The sequence below is a fragment of the Chaetodon trifascialis genome, chromosome 10 (genome assembly GCF_039877785.1).
Source record: "Chaetodon trifascialis isolate fChaTrf1 chromosome 10, fChaTrf1.hap1, whole genome shotgun sequence".
NCBI lineage: Eukaryota > Metazoa > Chordata > Actinopteri > Chaetodontiformes > Chaetodontidae > Chaetodon > Chaetodon trifascialis.
In genome coordinates this window covers 18,887,047-18,909,485 of record NC_092065.1, presented here as the reverse complement: position 1 = coordinate 18,909,485, position 22,439 = coordinate 18,887,047, and the positions used below count along the sequence as shown (strand labels likewise).

The 22,439-nt window shown below is 43.2% G+C and overlaps 2 protein-coding genes across 4 annotated transcripts in view; one reads left to right on the top strand and one right to left on the bottom strand.

Moving 5' to 3' along the window:
* Positions 1–586: 586 nt before the first annotated feature.
* On the top strand, positions 587–6,058 carry LOC139338074 (homeobox protein DBX1-B-like). The gene is made up of 4 exons (XM_070972989.1): positions 587–956; positions 1,490–1,573; positions 5,109–5,311; positions 5,496–6,058. The coding sequence occupies exons 1-4, from the start codon at positions 587–589 to the stop codon at positions 5,820–5,822; spliced, it is 984 nt and encodes a 327-aa protein (XP_070829090.1). The 3' UTR covers positions 5,823–6,058.
* A 717-nt stretch (positions 6,059–6,775) lies between these two features.
* The window catches only part of ckap5 (cytoskeleton associated protein 5), a 29,348-nt gene continuing 13,684 nt past the window's right edge, over positions 6,776–22,439 (bottom strand). The window contains exons 21-45 of one of the 3 annotated variants that reach the window (XM_070971574.1): positions 21,825–21,999; positions 21,596–21,709; positions 21,187–21,315; positions 20,813–21,007; positions 20,548–20,674; positions 20,062–20,144; positions 19,528–19,638; positions 18,123–18,245; positions 17,648–17,797; positions 17,350–17,553; positions 17,132–17,267; positions 16,802–16,995; positions 16,529–16,701; positions 15,066–15,089; positions 12,939–13,112; positions 12,689–12,809; positions 12,290–12,469; positions 11,964–12,151; positions 11,363–11,435; positions 11,056–11,244; positions 10,754–10,891; positions 10,504–10,587; positions 10,026–10,185; positions 9,819–9,940; positions 6,776–9,033 (exon numbers count right to left, since the gene is read on the bottom strand). In XM_070971574.1, coding sequence (XP_070827675.1) covers positions 8,770–9,033; positions 9,819–9,940; positions 10,026–10,185; positions 10,504–10,587; positions 10,754–10,891; positions 11,056–11,244; positions 11,363–11,435; positions 11,964–12,151; positions 12,290–12,469; positions 12,689–12,809; positions 12,939–13,112; positions 15,066–15,089; positions 16,529–16,701; positions 16,802–16,995; positions 17,132–17,267; positions 17,350–17,553; positions 17,648–17,797; positions 18,123–18,245; positions 19,528–19,638; positions 20,062–20,144; positions 20,548–20,674; positions 20,813–21,007; positions 21,187–21,315; positions 21,596–21,709; positions 21,825–21,999 — 3,631 coding nt within the window. In that variant the 3' untranslated portion in view covers positions 6,776–8,769. The remainder of the gene's footprint in view (positions 9,034–9,818; positions 9,941–10,025; positions 10,186–10,503; positions 10,588–10,753; positions 10,892–11,055; positions 11,245–11,362; positions 11,436–11,963; positions 12,152–12,289; positions 12,470–12,688; positions 12,810–12,938; positions 13,113–15,065; positions 15,090–16,528; positions 16,702–16,801; positions 16,996–17,131; positions 17,268–17,349; positions 17,554–17,647; positions 17,798–18,122; positions 18,246–19,527; positions 19,639–20,061; positions 20,145–20,547; positions 20,675–20,812; positions 21,008–21,186; positions 21,316–21,595; positions 21,710–21,824; positions 22,000–22,439) is intronic. The other 2 variants (XM_070971577.1, XM_070971576.1) reach the window with 2 other exon arrangements.

The window sequence follows — 22,439 nt, the reverse complement described above, 5'->3', positions numbered from 1 at the left end:
TCGTTGCGGGTGACTAAATGCTGCATTCATGTGAACCATTAGTCGGTTGTATCTGTGGCTTTCTTTATTTTATTTGGAGACCCCTCACGGCATCACAAATGCTAGTCCAATGAAATTATTATTATAATATTGCTCTGCAGCAGTTCGGAATGAAAGCACCTCGCATCACCACAGAAGTGCTTGCGGGTCGTGTCTCAGCATCTCATTTTTCATTAGTGAAATCATTTTTGCATCAACTGTTCGCAGACAATCAGAGAAATCAAACAAATAAAACCTGCAGGGTTTTATGACTGAGGTCCAATCACAGTAAATCAGGGGACCGTTGTCCAATCCCCTCTCCCTGAACTTTGTGTTCAAAGAGCCTCATGAAGGGAACCCTCAGCCCAGCCCTGAGGGTTGAACTTGTGCGCGTGGGTGTGCGCGTGAGTGCGTGTATTTCTGTGTGAGAGTGACCCCCTTGTATAAAACCTCTCCAAGAAATCACAGAGAGCACAGACTGACTGTGTTGTTCAGGTTTGTTTTTTCCTGAGCGCAACTCTGCTGAAAGTTGCAAAAAGTGAAGGAAGCTCGTGCAGGTCGGACCACCATGATGTTTCCCTGCAGCGCTCTGCCGCCTCCTCTCTACCCGGGCTTACTGCGTCCCCCTGCGGCTCTCTCCTCTCCCCTGACGCGGTCACTCCCCTCAGGTTTCCTCGTGGAAGATCTCCTCCGATTAAACCAGCCTGTCAGCTACATACATCGGACATTCTCGTCCAGAAGTCCTGGGGACATTCTGTCGCTCAGCCCGGCACAGGGCGCCTCTCCCCGGGCGTTGGGACCCAGCGCAGACCGGTCTGTGCTGCAGAGCTCCAGCCACCCGAGCTGCAGCAGCCCGGGCTCTCCGCAGACTGTCTGCCCGGACTCCGGGTACCTCAAGTTCGGCGTCAGTGCGATACTGGCACCGTCCACACGGAGCGGTGAGTGTGAGGAAAAGACTGCATGATGCTGGCTAGATTTGTGTTACACTACTAGAGCAAGCACACTGTTAAATAATAAGAAATAATGGAATATAACACCATCTCTATTATTATTATTATTATTATTATTATTATTATTATTATTATTATTATTATTATTATTATCGCTACTCTGTCACAAATGTTGGCAAATTGACACAAAGTCTATCAGAATATTGAATATAGCTTTAAAAAAACAACAACTGTAGGCCCAGTAAACTGGTGAACGCTCAGTAAAATTATATTTAGCAGCCTGCTGAGATGTGTCAGATGTTACTTTAAAATGTTCCCTTTATTTTTCAGTTCAATCAATTCTTTCTCACCGGGCACAGCTGTAACACAGTTGTATATTTGTTATTAAAATATTGATATTGAGATGCTGTAATTCCTTAATTATCGTTTCTATACATTTCTGCTGTCTGGATTGGTGTATTTTTCTGTTCATGTTATTTCTCTGATCTGAAGTCAAATTGTGCTGTGTTTCTGCTCCTCAGTCCAGAGTTTCCAGTCGAAGTCCTTTCCTTTGCCTTTCTTTGATGGGAGCCTCCATCCTTTCATCAGAGCCTCCTATTTCACAGGTTGGTGGATTTATCACGTCCATACAAACTGTATGTTGGCATTAGCAGTTTCAGAACTCAGAGACAGACACGGTTCATCTACAGCTGAGTTACGTGTTATTTCGCTGGTTTCCCGCTGTATAAGAGAAAGACATCACATGCTCACATACATTTATTGCATTGTCTGGGTATCACTTTATTCTGGGTGCTAATCTGAGGATGTGTTCCTCATTTTCTCTTTGGCAAACCGCTCTTATCCTCATCTGTTTAGAATATAATATTCAAACATTTTTCTGTCAGTAAGTGGGTTTGTGTTTCAGCTGCAACCCAGAGATTTAGATAGGATTCATCCGTGGATATCTTTCACACTTGTATTAATAATAATAATAATAAATAGTTTGTGATTTGCTGCAAGGCAGTTTGATCAATCTGAAATGTGGTGGAGGAAATAAGATGCTACACAAAGAACGTTTTTCTTCATATATCCTTTTTATTTCTGTAGGACAGAGTGTTTTCATAGTAACACACCCTGCAGAAGCAGGGACTGATGATTCAACACTTACTTTGCTTTTCATAGCTCGCTTTCTGTACTTTGGTTGGAATGAAAACTCCTCAGTCAGTGAAAATTTCACTTTCCTCCACTTCACCCTCACCGCCAACATCTGAGTGAGCAAACAAACAGCAGTGCACGTTTTCACCATAGACATTAAAACGACTGGTTGTTCAGCTAAAAAACAAAAGATCCAAAAGCAGTTTCTAATAAATATTTATGCCTGATCTTAACTGATTAGTTAATTTCTCTGCATCGGCAAACTGTTATTTATAGGTTAGAGTAACTAGACCAGTGCAACTGGCTGCATATAAATGTTAATATGGAGAATCAATTCATTAAAGCTCTTTAAATGAATTGAATTGAGAAGCCACAAGTTTGTAATAATGGGAAATAACTCATGGTGCCACCATAAGGTTTCTATGAGACCTACAGTTCAATGAAGATTTCAGTCTGATACTGATTAACATTTTAATTAATTAGCCCTGTGACTGACTGGTGGCCTGTCCAGGTGCCAGCTGGGACCCTCTCCAGCCTCCCGTGGATTTATAGCTAATAGATGAATATGAATTCATCAATTCTCTGATAGGTCTGATTAATTCTGGATTTAAAAATGAGAGAGGCGTCAAGGAAACTGTTTCTAACACAGCAAAAATATTAGAGATGTTTAAACTAAACAGGCCTTCAAGCATACAATTCTGGCTGTTGGCAAGTTGAGTCCTAAAAGTTTGGATGTCACAGCTCCTGAAATTGTTTGTGAAAACACATTGTGGCAGCAGATGCAGACGATGAGGCCTCAGTCGGCCGTTTAGAGACGTTGGTAGCCTTTTAGCATGGGAATACCTCGGACAGCATGGAATCAGCTCCGCCAATTTGAAGGCCTATTTAGGCGACGCACTGACTGCTGACATTAGCACCAGTTGTCCTAATCTACAAATTAGTCCAGTTTGTCACGCTCTAAATATATTAGTGCCGTTTGTCATGGTCTAAATGTGAGGCGGGTATCTTCCCAGCTCAGGAACTCAGCGCCTCTTCACGCGCCGTCGTTTTCCCACCAAGCCCCTCTGCCTGCCCACAAAGCTCCCAGCACCATGACCAATAGGAGCCAAAACCACACACACACACACACACACACACACACACACACACACACACACATGCATCCATGCATGCACGCACATACACACACACACACCTTGAAGATTTGAGTTAGCAATGTTGCTCACAAGATTTGTTAAATTCACAGGTTTGAACTTGTTTCCTTTGATTTATTTTCCAACACTGACCAGCATATTTATCAATTCAACAGAATACACCATCTATGTTTTCGAGTACTTGGACAGAATAACTGTAATAATACTTAAAAGCAGGTGTATGACACTGTGAACAGCCCTAAGCTCTCTGTATCCTCTAAAGCTTGAGTGAAGACTCTCTAACAGCTCTACATTATACTGACCTGTCTTTAATGGGCCTGTAATATACTGGCCTGTCGACGGCCTTTTCCACTCAATTCATTACAACACAATCACCTTTCTCTATGCATTTGCAGCCTATACAATCCCCCTTCATGCTTCATTAGAGGCAGTGTGAGCCGAGCTTTGGAGAGCCCGTCTCATTAGCATAGGCTCTGTTTCCACTGCTGGACAAATTGGGCTTTGAAACGGCAGATTTCAGGCAGAACAAGTATATTACGGGCAGCATCGGGGAGCCTGTGTGATGATGGTGGAAGCAAGAAGGGATGAAGATTTTCTGAGACAGATACAGCATATACTTACAAAAGTTTGGCAGAAATCAGGATATAAGCTTGTTGCTTGTTTCCATTCAGACGCTGCCTCTCTACCAGCTGAGATAAGAAAACAAGAAAATATGATTGAAAAATACAAAATATGATTGACTGATTGATTCATTCATCTGATCTCTAACATTTTAGACACACTGAAGGCAAAAAGTACATGAAAAAGAAGCCTGAAATACCAAAAACCGCACTTCATTCACCTCACAATCACATCTTGATTGATTATCATGAATTGATCCAAAAACACTTCTGCTGTATATTTGTACCGCTGCTAAACTGATAAGAACAAACCTGGAGAAGAAACAACACTCTAAGTGACTTAAATTGATATTACACATTAATCACTCATAAAGGCTGCAAAATACGTTAAAAGTAGAAAAGTGTTGCTGCGGCAGCTTTCTATGGCATGCGACTGGCTGTTGATTCACCCTTTATCTGACAAAGTGGTGAGAATAAACATAAATAATAGAATAATTTAAAAGAAATGCAGTGTAATACATTTATATTAAATGTCAGAGTGTGGTTCATAAAGTGAGTTCATAAAGCCATTATTCTCCTCCAGTCATCAATCAGTCACTGATATTGATGAAAGAGTCCAAAGCTAACAAAAGAGCTAAAACATTAGTTAAAGCAACTGCAAGGACCTTTGAGTTTGTGTTGATTTTGGCGCCCCTTGTGGACAGAAGAGGTAGTGTTTCTGCCTCTGGTAAAAATCGCGCTTTCGCTAGCATGTGCATTTGCTTTGGAAGCGAGCAAAAGAAAGTCACAACTTATTACTAGTTGTTTGGAGGTTGCACAGCTTTTTGGGTCACACCTGAGGACAGGTATTAAAAAATAACCACAGCCTTTTTTCTCCCTGATGGTCTCATTTGTTTGTGTATATATTGAGGCATTAGTATTAAATTGTGACTGTGACTCATTTCCAGTTGAAAACTCCTTGTGGTACATTTAAGAAAAGCAAGCGAATGGAAATGAATCCTGAGAAGATTCTGAAATAAATATATAAAAAATTCACCATCGCCCTGCAGGAATCACGTAGTGCAGAAACAACCCTTAAACTTCTGCATCAGCCATCAAGTCTGACTTACATTCTAGTTGATGATATAACAACAGACTCCTTGTGGTGGCAGAATGTTTGAGGGGTGGTGGGTCACACTGGGGGACCTGCTGGTATATCTCTGTATTAACTGTCTCTTGTTTTGTCCCTCCAGCGTCCTCCTCTGTGGTTCCTGTCCCAGGAACATTTTCATGGCCCCTGGCCCCGAGAGGGAAGCCCAGGAGGGGCATGCTGCGGCGGGCTGTGTTCTCAGACCTCCAGAGGAAGGCCCTGGAGAGAACTTTCCAGAAGCAGAAATACATCAGCAAACCAGACAGGAAGAAACTCGCCAGTAAACTGGGTCTTAAAGATTCCCAGGTACGCACCAAGGACTCAATCTATATCATGATATAATAGTTCATCACTCATGTTGTGCCTTGAAAACTGGGCTTGTAGGCACATTTTCTGTCCATCTGTGCCCCAAACCAGCTGTGAACACTGTTAGCAGCGATGGGGAGGTCATTGGTATTGACGTACAGTTTTCTTTCTGTGTCCTGTGAAGGTGAAGATCTGGTTTCAGAACCGCAGGATGAAATGGAGAAACTCTAAGGAGAGAGAGCTGCTGTCAACGGGCGGCTGTCGCCAGCAGACCCTCCCCACCAAAACCAACCCCCACCCAGACCTGACTGACGTAGGCAGCACCTACTGCCACAGGCTGGACAGGACTGCCCCCACCAGCCAAGTACAGCTGGACAGCCAGGAGTCACATCTTCACCACCAGCATCATCACCACCATCATCATCATCATCACAGTCCTTCGTCTCCGTCAGAGTCCAGCAAACAGTCAGAGCTCTCAGAGTCCGACAGTGAAGAAATCACAGTCTCATAAGACCTTGATAGAGGATTCAGACACCCGATGATCTGTTTAACAGTCCAATAAAATGAGGTGCTGTCAGTTGTGAAGTGTGACGGGACAAAAAAAGAGTTAACAAAGAACCCGATGAATGAAAGTACAAACGAGAAGTGCCTGAATCTGCTCTGTACATAGCTGTATGTTCTCAGCCTTTCCTCTCGCGGCCATATTTCTGTACAGTGCTGTTTATATTGCTTTTATATGTAGGTCAGTATATGTATATACAGTGAATAAGGTACTTATATGGAGCTGTTTTAGATATTTGTAGATTGAAAAGTTTAAAATTCTGAAATATACAAATGTCTCTTTCCATACATATTTGTATTCTTTATATTTTCTCAAATAAATCTCAAAAAGTCTCATCAATGTCAAGTCTGTTGATACCAGACATGAGAATTAAGCCTCATTCACAACTCTGCAGTCGTCTCATGTCCTGCAGCGTTTGCTATGAACAGTATAAATATGGACGTGTTTCAGCTCCAGCATATTTTTACCTAAATACCAACGGCAGCTCATCACCTGGCTGAGCATTTGAGGAAAAGGAACGAAGCAGCGTTCATGCAAGGTGACATGACAGTTTAGTCATACTGCAGTACATTTGAAGTGTACGACAGTATGCCATTACCAGCATTACTAAATGCTGTCACCGGTTAGCCCAACTAAGAGTCTAAGTTCCTGCAGTTACAGTATTTCACAATGTATTCAGGGACATTTGGACAAGCTGAGACAAGCTAATTTTTACAGTAATCCAGTCCTGAAGACATTCTGGGTCTCTGCCTCAATGCAGCTCAACAATGTTTGGTGGATCAGTTCTGAACTGCAGCTCAGCTGGTCAGCAGCAGCAACCCGAACATACGAAAAAAAGAAATACATCAACAGCTGCTTGATTCCTTTACGAAAATAATCAGCAAATTCAAAGATGGATTGTTAAAAAAAACAAGACTTTATTGCCATTCGTTCACTATGGATTATACAAGGAAAGCTGGAGAGCAACAATGTAAGACTAGTTACTGACATTTGAATTAAATACAAAAACAATTGTTATTTATGTTTTTCTTTACTCAACGTTTGGCTACAGAACAGATGACTGACAGGGCCGCCGTCATCATCATCATCAGCTTCATCAGAAAAACAATGACTTAATTAAACAGCGGTTTTATTAATGTAAACTTTATTTACATGAGAAAATAAAAACAATCACAGACTTCATGCCATGCTCTTCAAGCCTACAAACACAACAGAGTGGCTGCTGTTAAATAACTGAAGGGAGGTGTTAATGAAGGACGTTACATACAGTATTTACAGCCAAAGGTCAACCCACAGCACAATTAAACACACCTGTATACGGCTCTGCTTGGTCCCAACTTCCTTCCTGAATCAGCTGGCTGATAGAGGGACAGATTCTCCAGCCTGATTGGCTGAAAAGCAGCATCAGGATGTGCTAAATGGTGCCACTTCTCCTCCAGAATAAAAGCAGTAGTTTTTAACCCTGTACCACCTTAAGTCTGCAGGTTTTTGGTGGGAAACCCTGAAAACTTAGCCCTCATAAATCAGAGGATTGAAAACCACTGACTTTAAACAAATGCTTACCAGAAGGCCACAAAACACTTTCAGAATAAAGCTGAACAGGTTCCCTACCTAACGCTGACCAAACACCTGGTTAAAACTGATAAAACTCCTCCTTCTACATCAGCATACGGCTGCAGCTTTGAGGGCCTTGTCAGTTTGAACCCCGTCAGAGGTAGAAAAAAAACAGAGGGCCTGATGTCACTGTGTAAATGCAGTTCAACTTATTTTGTGGCCCTTCGAGTGGCAGCATGTCTGAAATTGGCAGAAATCAGACACTTTGCTGGAGCGCCAAGCCCTATTTGCACTGTGCTATTTTGAAAGAGACATCAGCTTCGTCACCAAATAACGGTCACTAATTGGGAATTTTCATTTTACTGATAATATTTCTTCAATTATTACAAATCACTGGAAGCTCCCAGTACAAACAGGAGTTACCATGACAGTGTTCAGCCACAGGGGGGCAGTCTCACACTGCATTTACACAGACACAAATTTGACTTCAGCTCTTTCCAGCAGTGCTTCTCCATCCAAACACAGCAGCAGCGATGTGGTAAGTCGGGGTGAAACAGGAACAAATGACATTTCTTAACATTTGTTTTTGTCCTGCAACCACACAAGAAGCGCTTCATAACAGTTAAGTGGTTAACAACTTTTAAATATGTACAAACATCTTGTGCCGTGATACTAAAACAGATAAGGGAGGAGGGCAAGGTCACTATCTAATTATTATAATACAGTGAGAAGTTTACACACGGGAGTGGAGGGGAGGGGGGCACCCTCAAAGGGAAGGCTGGGGAAGGACAGGAGGGAGGATGGGTGGGTGTGATAGTTCGTTCATTAAGATGAAACTGTACAGACTGAGAACTACAGCAGACTATGTGGTCCTGTACACACAACATCAAAAGTCACTCCTAGACTCTGGGTTCATCTTTTTCTGCCCTGACGTTCGACACTTCAAACCAAAAAGAGCTTTCAAATAAGTCCGAATAAGTCGCTAAAAACACTCAGATGGTTCCTGGTGCGTGTGTGTGTGTGTGCAGAGGCTGAAAGTCCCAGTCACAGCCTCAATTCAATCCGGATGTACTCAACTACAATCAGATAAGGGTGCGTTTGATTTCTAATAGCTTACAGGCACAGTGGGTGGAGTCAGGTTCAAACTTGAGGGTGTATTTGTCTGTTGCTACCTGGTTTATTGATACACAGGGGTGGACTTCAGTGTCAAAGTGCTTTCTATTTCCATCTACCAGAACATGAACAAAAACATAGAGGGAGTTTAAAAAGTGGGATGTCGCTTTTTCTACCAGCTGAACTCCACAGGCTTCGCGGATGAGATGAGGTGGTGGTGCGGTGCTCCTTACTGCCGGTTGCTCTTTATTCTCTCCAGACGTTTCTTCAAGTCGTCCAGGTTGGCCGCCGGCGAGGCCGAGCGGGTGTGGGCATGCGTCGGCGAGTGGGAGTGGGAGTTGTGTTCTTGCTGGTACAACTCTCGGGACTCTTTGAGCTGAGACAGCTTACTGTGGAGCATGTCGGTGGAGGAGGCCACTGACGGCTTCGAGGACAGCAGGGAGGAGATGGGAGGTCGCTGCTGAGGCTCGTCCTCGCTTCCTCCGACGCCCTGCTGCAGGCGGAGAGAGGACAAAGGTGAAGAGAGGCGTTCATTTCTAATGTGTACATGCAGTGAATATTCCTCGAGAAGGTTAAAGCTTCTGAAAGTTTAATGATGCGTGACCTGCGACACTTCACCAAGACCAACGCATGTCAACAAGAAACGTCTGACTGCAACCTTAAATGTGCGCTTTAGTTTTGTTGACAGTACAGCGGCCTCAGCACTAATGCAGCAGCATGAATATTGTATTTTAAATTGCACTCTCCGAAGTTGCGACTTTGATATAAAGGTGATCAACCATTCACTTATCCTGTGCCATGTCACTGTTTGTGTTACAGATATGCTGAAACCAGTATCTCTGTTCTACAGGGATGTTCTTGACCCAAGTTGAGCCTCCCAGGCCAGCACTTCCTTTCAGGCTGTATTGCAGGGCTCACTTCAGAGATCAAAATCCTACAAACAGTGTGCTGATAGGTTCTGAATTTTTGAGATTAAAGAAGTGAGTTTAAAAAAAGATAATTTATTAATTGATATTTGTTTTCATAACAAACAGATGAATATTTTTGACCCCTTACATTTGTGTATTGTTCAACTATGTCCTGAGGGGACATTTTACACTTAAAAAAAATCAACAGTTTAGTGCTCTCTAGTGGACAAATTATGTAACATCAACAAACAGAATCACACCTTCAGCATTTTTCTACTGGAATGACATGTATATGTACAGTGGGGGCGTACAGCACCCCATGGAAGAGGACTGACCGAGTGTGTATCCGAGTGTGTATGAGTGAACTAACCCTGGAGGTGTTTTCCAGGCCTTGTCTTTGTCTGAGGATCTTGAGTCTCTCATAGTAAACAGCTGGTTTCAGCTCTTCGTTGTTAGTGCTCAGACTGGACTCCACGCCGTGCTGAGGGATCACTGCAGAGACACACACACACCAGTGTTACGATAAACTCCTGACGGCATTCTGACCGATTAGCACGATGACAGCTTCCAGCTGTACCTGTTGAGGTCTGGATGCGAGCCTTGCCCTCTCTCTCAGACTCAATCAAACGAAGGCCTCGCTCCACGTAGCTCTGGAAGAACTGGGACGTGTTCTTGAGGAAGGGCTCCACGTCAGCGTCTGAGTACTTCTGTTTGTACTCATACAACTCTGTCAAACCCTGAGGAGAAGATCAGACACAGTATTGAAACATTACTGAATGTTTTCCAGGCTCTTTCTCATAATAACCCTTTGTTTTCTGTCTGAAGTTAAAGGTGTACTATGCAGGAATTGTTACTGATTGCAAACACACCACCACCACCACACATTTCTAGTGGGTCAGAAGTGAGGACTACTTCTGTATAAGTCTGAGTTTGTATAAATCCTGCATAGCATACCTCAAATTCAACAAAACTTCAACAGACATTATTTCAAGTCAGAAATGTAACAAAAAGTGAGTTGAGGGTGATTTGAAGGTGCTTGATGGAGCTGAACTGACCTCTTTAGTGTTCTCCTTGGAGCCGATCTTCTTAAATATTTCAGACAGGATGTCACTAACCTTAGCCTTTGACATTCGATCCTCCTGGGAACAAAACATAAAGGACCAATCCTCATTATATCCATAGTCACAATTATGTTCTATTACAGAATTCATTTCAACACAGTCATCCTGAAGACGAGAGGCAACTGAACTCTTGACGTCAACCTGAACGGCCACTGGAGTGTGTCGTTGGTGTGGTGTTGCTCACCGTGCGCAGGCCGCTCTTCTCGTTGCCGCGGTCGCTCTTCAATCCTGACAGGTTTCCAGAGTGTTTGACCACCCGCCTCAGATGGGCCTCCAACTCTGACTCATTACGGTTCTCTATCATTGATAGGTGGTCCAGGATCTGTTCATCAGAGCATTCAAACAAATAAATTCAATCTCAGGACGAGAAGTAAACACAGTAAACACAAATAACTCCGCCAGGATCGAAACCATTTAACTAGACGCTGCTCAGACTATGATTCGATATATTTCACACGTGCGTGCGTGTTTACATGTGTGTGTTACCTTGGCTCCGGTGAGCTTGCAGAGTGTGTGCAGCAGAGTCTTGAGGGTTCTGTGTGGGACGTCACTCTTGAGCTGCTTTAGCTTCTCTTTGGGGAAAACCTTCATGAAGTTGTGAACATCCAGCAAGATCCGATCGAGATTGATACTGTTGATGGTCTCTGGGAGGAAGCGGATCATCCTCCACAGACACTGAACACAAACACAGAAGAGTCAGTTTGACGTGTGTGATGTGCCATCTTAATGGACGGCAGGGTGAGTGTGTGTAGGCTGTAGAAGGTGTCAGGTTCTCTGCCGTTACACTCCTTACCTTCATGACCAGTTCGGAGAACATGGGACCGGCTGTCGTGACCAAGCTGTCCTGAAGCAAAACCAGCAGAGCACTGCAGAGAGACAAGAAGGGAGGGAGGAGTCAAATGAACAATAATGTTTAGTTTCTTGGAGAGTGACTTTCGTCAGCGTCTGCATATTCGACACGCCGTCTGGGACCAGGCCCGTCCAAACAGGTCAGTGTGCCGACTTAGTTGAAATCGCTTAATGAGCAGCAGGGAGGAGATCTAAAATACTTTACAGCTAAGCCAGCTATGTCTGAGCCATTAACATCATTTACAGAAGCCTCGATGCAAAATAAAGCACTGTGGTAGTTTGCTTTTAAGAACGTTATATTTATGAGGAAAGAAATGCATTCCACACAATTGTTTGAGCTCAAGGACACACACAATGCTAGTAATGCTGAACATTAAATTATTTGTTTGCGTGGAATCTGAACTTTACGTCAGAGTCAGTTTGGTTTAAGATGCCCTACAGATAACCAGCAGTATTAATTGGAATTATTGGAATTTGTTGAATGACTGTTTGGAACAATGTGAAGGTCCTGAGCAAATGTCATAAGACACTGTAACCATGCTAACCTGATCATGTTGGTCTGGTCAGACTTTTCCAGAACTCTGATCACCAGCAGGTTGACTGATCGGATGAGCTGCTGTCCATCTTTTATGTCCTCCACTCTGCTATCCAGCATCAGTGTAATCAGACCGTGCATAAGGTCCTTCAGCACACCCATGGACGCCTCTCTGGCCAAGGCCTCCATGGAGAACAACTGACAGAAACAGACAAGAGGAGGTTCATAAAGACGTCAGTGTCTCCACATCCAGTGTCCACCTCAGGTTCTTCATCGTTGTCATTGCTGTTAGTGATATGTCATGTTAGCGTATGTGGCAGAGTAGCAGTGACTCACAGACAGCATGTTTCCTATGATGCAGCTGTACAGTTTGATGATGTCCTTTTTGTCCAGGCGGTCGTCAGCCATGTGTGTGCTGTAGATGAGCCTCAGCTGCATGAAGGTCGCGATAAGGAACTGATCGATGTGTCCTGACATGACTTCTGCTTTGTCCTCCTGCCGCAACACCTCGTCGATCTGCGGAGACAAAACGCACAATTTTGATGTCACCTTAAAGCAACAATAATGGATATCTTTATAAAAACAATGTATTGTGACAATGTGAGAGGGGTCACTCGTAGTGATGACCCCAGAGAGTTATCACCAGACTCTGCAGCTCGGTTTTATCATTGACAGGAGCCCTGATAATTGAAAATGTGTTAGACCAAACCATGTATTTATGTGTGTGTGTTATACCTGTGCCAGTGCCTGTATGCTGGTGTTAATGTCGCCACTTGCGACCTGAGAGATGACGAAGTTGATGGTGGAGGCCGTGCTGTTGTGGAGGTCATCAAAGTGTGGAGAGACAGAACGCATCCTTTGTACACAGAAACACAAGCGATATTAGTCACAAAAACATGTCTGTATTTTTAATGCTTTAGGGTCAATGTGAACTGTGTATGTGCTTCGGTGTCTGTTAGAAACACAAGCAGAAGAGTGTGTTTACTTGGGTTCGGGGATCATGATGGGCTCCAGCAGCTCATCCAGCTTGTGTTGGACGAGGTCCGGCAGCTCACAAACTCTGCTCTGGTCCATTTCAATCATGTCCAGGTCTAGCTGGAACTCCTTGGGGATGGATGGATGGGAGGACTCGCTGAGCTGGGCGTTCTGACGGGCTTGGCTGGATGGACGAAAGGATTGAAAGGTAGATGGTGGACATGGGGGGGAAGAGAGGGGACAGGACAGTATATTTAGTCCAGAGTATCATCGATCAGTGCCTTTAAACTCCAGTCCAGTGACACAAGCTTTTACTATTATTAGTTTGAGAATCCGACACTGATTTTTGGGTGAAAAACCATCTTTATCCAAATAAGTTCAGAACAAATTCCAGTTAATCAAACATTTAAATGAGAAGGTCAGTTCACTGGGTTCACCCTCGAGTGCCTCCCGCTCTCAGTCTAATGAGGATCTGTTTGGCAGAACCTAATAAAACATTGAAGCCTGCGTAGAACCTGATCTTGTCCAAACTACAATTAGACTGTCAGGACTGGAGCTCGTCAGCACTGATCTAAAACCAACAGTCAGTATTTGTTTCCTTTAGAAAGGAAAAAAAAAACAAACACACTCAAAAGCTACCCTGACAATTTAAAAAAATGTTTAAAAAAAAAATGTAAAAAAAAACTGCATTTTCCTTCAATGATTTTTGGCATGTTAATGATGAATAATTCATTAATTACTAACACTTGCAGTATTGAATCAGGCTTGTGCCGATCTGCAGTTACATCATCTGTGGACGACTGAAGGGATGACTGAAGGCTGGTTTTTCATCAACGGCATTCTGTCAATATTTTTTACTGAGACTAAGATGTTCTAAAAATCATCTCGAGACTGAGCTCTTCTGTGCATTTAGATAAGTTTCCAATGGAGCAGCACGCCTGCTTGCTCAGCCCGTTAATGAGCATGAGAAGTGAGTCTGCCAACTCTTTTCAATGGATCTGACACCCTGCATCACTGTTCTCCATACGCCTGCTCACCAAAACTTTGCCACGCACTTCAGAAGAGTAGTTTAAATTATGACAGCAGTTAATATATAGTTGTTAGTAGTAAATATATATTCTACAATACAAGCAAGATATTATGTTTTTCTTTGACATGAACCCGGTGTCACAACCACATCTCTTCTTCGAACCTTTGCAGCTGCCTGCACATGCTCCCAGGAGGCCTGCAGCTGTGTCTTACGGGCAGAAACGCAACCGGAAGAAAATTACACTACAAATCTTTTTTCCAAACAAATTTCAAAAGATTGGTCAGATTTTTGACAAGCCGTTTGGAAACTAATTGCGAGACTAAGACTAGCTGGGTTCAGGCTGCAGAGTGGGAGCGACGGAGGCACCTACCTCTCTGTTAAAAGTCAGTTTACCATCAAAAAGATTCTCAAGTTGTTGCTTTAAAGTAAAATAGTTACATGATGTTGCTTTAACGGCAGCTATTGGTTCAGTATAGAACATTCTCCTCTAGATTCTTCTATCTAGGTGATCAATCAAGAACATTGTGTGGAAAACAGCCGTTTGTGTGCCTCTGCTTGGACACTGGGGTCTTTTTTCTCATTTAAGTCCAGCTGGCTACTTTGTCATATTCATTTTTAGTCCTCTTTTTTCAAGGAAACATTTCACAGCACAAAACCAATCCAAACTGTTGCTAATTATAAGAAGTTTAAAAAACATGACCATCAATTAGTGACATTTCCTTTTCGCAACAGTCAAAAAATACAAAGTGTGTCTACATTTGGAGCTGGCGAGATTGTGTCGGACTGCACAGACGACATTTCCAGTATGCATAACATCCACTACTAAGACAAAGGGAGGGGTGAAGGTGAAGAAGAAAGAACCACATTTGAAAGTGACATCAGGACATTTAAAACATTAGTCTGGTACTTCACCTATCATGTGACAGTGAGGAAGAACAGACCCTTACTGCCTACCATGTGAAGAAGCACGACTAAAACTCAAATGTCAGCAAATCTCTCTTTCCACTAGTTTAATGAACGATGAGCATTAGATTGCATTCAGAGTGGAGTTCTTAGGATGACCACAGGTAGAAAGAGGGACAAGGAGGAGGAGGAGGAGGTACTCACATCCTATACGTGCGATACATTATTCTGCTCCAGAGCGGAAGGCAGGCAGAGCAGAGAAAGGAGGAAATCACACAGGAAGAGAGATGAAGGGTTAAGAGACAGGCAGAACGGGGGCAGTCGGCCCACCAGCCAGCCACACACACTTAAAAAGGGAGGTTGGTTTCACAGACACATGGATGGGATTTCATGTACCAGTGTGTCTGCGAGAGCAACCCGACATGCAATGAGTCAGTAAAATGAGACGAGAAGAGAAGGACAGATTAGTTGTGAGCAGAAGACAAACATTCAAAAGGAACATGGCATGAATCTAAACGCAGTCAAGTCACGACAGTGCACAACATGTTGCACATCTGAGAGGTGGTTGGTTGACAGAATGGCTGACATGCTGATGAAGAACAGTTGGAAAAGTTGGATCTTAATGCATTCAAGACATTTCACATCCGACTACGAGACCTTATCAGACAAAGTGAACTGCATCAGTTTGGTAGCATGCTAGTCTTCTGCCTGTAAAAGAATGCTTCAAGTGTCATTGCACATCACTAGATAAGAGATTTTTGTAAAACAGAAGTTGGTGTGTGTGTGTGTATTCTTGGGGGTGTTGGGGTCGTATCGCAGTGAAACACCTCATTATCCACAGCGCTGTACAGATACACGTTTTGAAAAAGTGATGCAGTGTGTGCTGGTGGGAAGTTGAATTCTGATGATTATTTCTTGCCCACTGCTAATGATTATTTATTCATAGTTCCCTGAAGAAGCACCATTATTTTCTGAATGTATTTCTTCTCAGCAAATCATTAATTTCCCCACTCAGATCTACGTCAAATGCATAAATGGAAACAGACATTTTATATTTGCATGGAGGTAAATGTTTACCATGAAAACATTCAGGTATATTCATTTGTGCGATAATGTCCCTCCTAAAGGAACCTCCAGCCCAACTAACTTCAGACGGCTCAAATGAGCAAACTGCCTCACTTGTTAGAGAAGCTGATGGTAATCCTTTTCACTTTGTCAGTCTTTTTGTATTGATCCGCATCTAAAAGCCAAATATGCTCACTCTGACTGAATGTTGTAAAATAAACATGAATACTGAAAGTAGAGGAATGAATATGTTTTACACAGGCACTGAAATATGAGTTTTAACTGGTAAGATGACTTTAGAAAGCTTGCTATGCACTTGACAATGTTTTTAACGATTTGTTACTTTATATGCGGCTGAAAGTCTTAACGCAACACGTGTCTTATTTTTAGTTTGCATGTATTCTGCTTTTGTAATATATACTCAACTGAATGAATTATATTGATTTATTGCATCTATTTAGAACCTAACAAAGTGCTCATGCACTGGATTTTTGTTCCTCAACATTCCATATTTTATGGTGAACATATATCATTGGCTCCTTACTGGTTTTTATTCAGCTAAGATGAACATATCCTGCAGCCAAGAGTCAGAGGTGACCTACTTGAGTTTATTGGGGTCTTCCTGTGCAGGCTTGCGGAGGAAGGTGGCGTTGGGGTTAGTTGGGTGCTCTCTTTGAGACCTCTCTGTCGCACTCTGCTTGGCAGGAGCTGCAGGAGTCTTCTTCGCTGAACGCTTGATTCTCTCTTCAAGCATGCTCATGTCTTTCTCTGACAACTGCAAAGGAAGTGGGGGGGGGGGTAAAGTCAAACTGTAGAGAGTAGGTTTTGGAGCTCTCATGACACCCTATAAAGTATGATAATGGTATCTGTCTTACATTTCCTATGAGTTTGTACACTTGGTCCCCGCAGACATTGTAGACAGCCACCACAGTGTTCAAAGCAGCATTGCGGACAGACGTGTCTCTGTCACCGATGTGAACGGCAATCTCCTTCAGAGACTTTGCTGGAGTCGGTTGGCATACATTCATCCCATAGCCTTCTATCAAACAACCCAGCTCCTCCAGACATTCTGAGAAAAGAAAGGAAACCACATAAACAATGTTAGAATACGTCTCTTCCAACATTTCTCCATCAAAGAGGCTTAAAATTGATCAGACAGATTTGTGCAACTTTAGCCGGTAAGCTCGCTGTCTGTAGAGACCTACCAGCTCTCTGCTTGGAGTTCTTGGATTTGGTTCCATCCATGAGGAAAGGGAAGACCTTGGATGCTGGGTAAACCTTACACAGCATGCCAAGTATGGCCCGAACATCTTTACGAACTACATCCTTTGACTCTCCAACCTGAGGAAGAGAGAAGGAACTGTGAGGGGGGGGAGCTTTAACTGTGGCTTCTTTTATGGTTCTGAGTGTGACGTGCACTCACCTTGAGTATGAGGTAGGGGGCGAAGGAGTTGGCCTCGTATTCAGTCAGGTGATAGTTCTCTCTGTTCAACATGGCAAACAACAGCTTTAGATACTCCAGCACCTTCATCAGCACTGTGGTGTTGGTGTCAAAGAAGCGCAGGGTAAACCACTTCAGAATCAGGTCCAAACAGCTGATGGTGGCTTCGCTCTCACTCTCCAACCTCTGTCAAACACAAACATGCACACACAGACTTTATTACTAAAACTAGCCTACCCCCAACACTCAACCCCCTCATAGCAATGAGATCACTCCCTACCTCAATCATGACTCCTATAGCCTTGACGTGTCTCTGGAAGTCAAAGTGAAAGAGCTCGTCCTGCAGCCACTTGGCAAAGCATGTGGACATTTGAGTTTTCAGCTGCTCCACATATTCATCTCGAGGAGTGATGAAGTTCCACTTCAAAATCTAGAAAAGAAACAGCTCTGTCAGCAGAAGAGTCACTCACACTGGACGGCATTAGAGGAAGGTGTGCAAGCGTGTAGATTTTTCAGTGCACATTTGGAAAACAATGATTTATTGACTGTGGCCTTGGAAGTGCAGGTATGGTAACACAAGCTGTGACAAAGCATTTTGTTTGGTTTCATAACTATTTCTTTGCTTTACCGCACTGCACTGTACTCCTGAGTGGTAATTGGTAACTGGTGTCCTGCAACCCCTCAGACATACAGTATGTAGCTTCTGCAGCACTGAGCCACTGAGATCATGACATGTTGTTCAGCCAGTTGGGTACCTTCAGCTGCTTCTCCTCTTTGATCCTCTGTTCCTTAGCGTTGGGGACGAGGATGAAGATTGGCCCAGACTTATCTTCCTCATCCTTCAGGCTTTTGGCTGCAGGCTTCTTACCAGCTGCACCCTAAGAAGGGAAGTAACAGCATGACAGTGTGTGTGAGGAAAAGTGAGTGAACCAATGCGTTCTGTCCATGGATGTGTGCTTACAGCTGTGTGCACAAACTGTCAGTTTCCTCACAGGCTCTTTTGTGTGATTTGGATGACAATAGTTAGGTAGGTGACAGACAGTCAAGTAGAAACAGGAGACAAAGCGGTTTAATGTTGAAAAGATCTCAGTGCAGGTTAATGGATAAACAGGTTGAAGGAAACACTGAAGATTATTCCAAATCAAAACACAAACACACCTTCATGCAGTGGAGTGACCTGAAAAGTTAAAGTGACGTAAGCTCTAAGTTTGTGCTTGTGTTTTCTCACCTTTAAAACACTTAAAATGAAGCATTTTGCAAACTTTCAAGACTTTGTATGAACCCTGCTAACACTGCATGTCCATGTGCATTTGATCATACAGCTGTATCCTCAGTGGTAGTGTTAGTGATTAGAGAGATTAGACTGAGCCAAGATCCAAGGTTAACATCTGTCAGGCCAACAAGTCTCTGCTGAGAAACTCTGCCTACGTCTGCTACTCGTGGACTCCAGAGCAGGGTTTCTGTCAAAACAAATAGGTTTCAATGTTCAAGATAAATGGGAGAAACTCCGGTAACTCCAATATTATTTGTGTTTACTGAGCTTAAACACAATTGATGAGACAGACTGTCACTACACTGACTGTGCTCAGAGAGCTGATGTTTTCATGTTCGATGTTCATCTGGTGAACACATTATTCCTCCCAAATTTCTCCCAATGGTCTCCGCGTCTTCAGACTGTATCTCAGACTTGCTGTCATTGTCATGCTTTCACTAAATACTTGTTTGGGTTTGCTTGTTTGACCATGTGTGATCTCCCTTACTTGTTGCTGTTTGCCGTTGTAGCGGCTAGGCAGGCTACAGCATTGAATCAGAGCACGTACTTTGACAGAATGAAGCAATGAAACAACAACGGTTTGGTTCATGTTCAATAAATTAGTGAAACAAAAAAATATCTATTTGATTCTTTAAATAGAAGGTACCTGCAATCTTTAATTTTAGGCTATTTTAGTACAATACAAACTATGCAAAGATGGAATTACTTTCACTGGACGTTATGACAAGAGATTGAAATAATTTTCCCGGTCAAAAAAGGGTAATTACCAGATAACAGAAACCTTGCTCTGGGGTTCACTGTTGGCATTAATAAGTAGCAGCATGTAGATTAAATGTCAAGGCATTCTGGGCCGAGTTTCATCATGAGGACCCCTGCTACACATCTACCTGTTGACTGCCAGCAGCAGCCTTCCCTTTGCTGGGGGCCTTTTTACTAGCATTACTGTCCTTGTCCTTGGAGGGAGGGGGAGGGACAGGTTCCTCGGGAGGGGAGGGAGGCTGAGTGAGTAGAAAAACCACATCATATTTACACTTCATGGTCATGAAATGACACATAAAAACCTAATGGTGTGCACAGACCAAAAGGAAATAATGTGCATGCCTGATCTGGACAACCACTAACAGAACTGACAACAACTCAAGTATGAATGGTGGACGTGAATAACTGACACAGGTACAGATTTTCACTTAAGTGTCTCAAAATTTAAGTCAGAAGTGAAACAAAACTGAATTCACTCTGTTTATTGTTGAAATGAATGGGGAGCAAAATCCAAATCGGATTAATCTGATTGCACCCTCAATCCATTTTTATTGTGATAAATCTTCAAATGGCTGTCTAGCCAGAGTACCTAAATATCAACACTTCTCTGTTCCTGTGTGCACACTGGAAAACAAGACAGGACTTGATTCAGACAGACATACCTTCTTAGCAGCCGCTCCTCCTCGGACCTTCTTCACTTCAGGTTTACCGTCCAAGTCATCACAAGCTGGCTGAGACCTGGAGGCTGCAGAGGAGAGGCACGGGTCAAAATCGTCAAGTGTGTGAATATAACGTCTTCATTAACCAATTACTGAACACAATATCAAAACATCTGACACCACACAGTGCATTCGCATTTGAAAATGACTTGCACTTATGTGGCGCTTTAACCCCCATCACTTTACAATTTGCCTCTGGCTCCACCATTCACAAACTCACACACTGATGGTGATTATTGGGTAGAGGAGTGGACTCTTGGGAGTTAGGTGTGATAAGTTGTGGGTGTAATTGACCCAGATTTAAAATCTGGTGACAGCACAATGCTTAGACTTCTTTACATTACATGTGAAATTACCACAGAGTCGCATGCATATGATTTGACATCGCAAATCAAACTGTAGATGTAAAGACTGTGATGTCATACAAACCTGAAGCAGCCCTGCTTGGCTCTGCAGAGCTTTTCCCTCCTCCAGGTTTGGCGGGAGCAGCAGGTTTAGCCGGCATCACTGCCCTGGCCTTTTCCAACATGGCTACCACCTGATCCTTAGAGGCAGGCTGCAGGGAGATGAGGACAGAGAGACAATTATTACAAACAACACAGCTATGTATCACTGCCTGGGGCCAGTCACTGAAAAGTCGAGTAAATTTATCTCAGTAATTTGTTAGTCATAGTAAAATGTATCAGTTCAGTACTTTGAGTTTCCCAGCAGCCTTGACCATTTTGTCGTAGCCCAGGTGCATCATGAAGGTGGGCAGGGCGTCCTGAGCCTTCTTCCTCACATCTCCATTTCTGTCCTCTAGGCAGGTGTAAAGCTGAGGGACACACAGCATCAGATCCCCAGGTACGGTCCTCAGGGAGGGCAGCTTCTCTGCTAACCAGCCTAGCACCTGGGTGATGAAGAGAGGTTCACAGCAAAACACGAGTCCCTGATCAGCATCAAGTTTATTATGATTTCTCTCGGGAATATGTGCACCTGAAATTTCACTTCGTTTCCAAAGGGTAAAAAAATAGAATTTCTATTTTCTGAAAGCAGAATAAAGTAGGAAGATTGTGCATCTGTGTGTACCTCCTGTCGTAGGAAGGGGTTTTCTCTTTTCAGCTCCTCCGACAGGTCTTCTCCTTCCAGCCAGTCCTTCATCCCAGTCTGCTCCACCCAGGCCTGCAGGGTGGCCATGGCAGCCGTCCTTAGATTGAGCTGCAGAGGAACAGGGACATGTCCATCGTCACCACACAATCAGGGAAGTGACGCCGTTTCCATCTTCTCATGCCTCTTCTGATTCATTTGACCCTTTTCATCATATGCAGTCTGTACATTTTCACAGTGCATCGATCTACTAACAAAAGGCGTTTGTGTTGAGATGGACAGAAATGAGCATTCACAGAACTTCAAATACTATGCAAAATACAAATGCATGTAGAAATGCAGGCGTGTGTGTGCTACTGCAGGTGGTATGTTTCTAATTTGTGCCCAATACCTTGCTGTCTCCCAGTACAGTGATAACAGGAATTCCCAGTGTTTTAACATGCTGCTTCAGTCCAGGTCCCATGGCTGTAGCCAGCTGCTGCAGGATGGTCAGGGTCTGCTGGACCTGGAGAGCACAAGTATAAGCCATTTTAACTTAGATTTTAATATCCTTCCATTTGTGAAAAGCAGTTCATTGAGTAAAACCTAATACATCAGGATACACCTGCTCTTTAACTGACCAGGATTTTGTTGGAATCGCTTAGTCGTCCTTTCAGGGCCAGAGGCAGCTCTCCAATGTTGGCTGTGATGAACTTGGCGTCTGAGATGATGGCTGCAGTCTCATCCAGACCCTCCTTCCTGATCTTCCAGTTCTTATCCTCAATTTTAGACACCAGTTCAGATGTGATCTTGTCACTTAAAGACAGAAGAGAGACATGAGGGGAGGACAGAAATGAGGGATAATATTGCACCCATAAAAATAGACAGGGAACAGGACTCTTGATTGGGACTTCTTCAGTCTTACATTAAGCACAGCATACAGTACCCTTTAATCATGTTATTTCACAGTTAAATATTATATAACCTTAAAAATCACTTAAGGCACTTTAACACATCTTTCAAAGACTGAAGCAGCAGAGTATGAAACCTTAAAATGCTTATGTCACGCATTTATTCACTTACCAAACCAAAACACTTGAGTGTTTCCTGTAGCCGTATCACTTCTGCTGAATAATGTTTCATCTAGCTAAGCTAAAGCACACACTTAAATAAATAATATAAATATAGTTCAACCTCAGTTTGCACAAATAATTACACACCAACAACCCAACACATACGTAGAACCCCTCCGCACT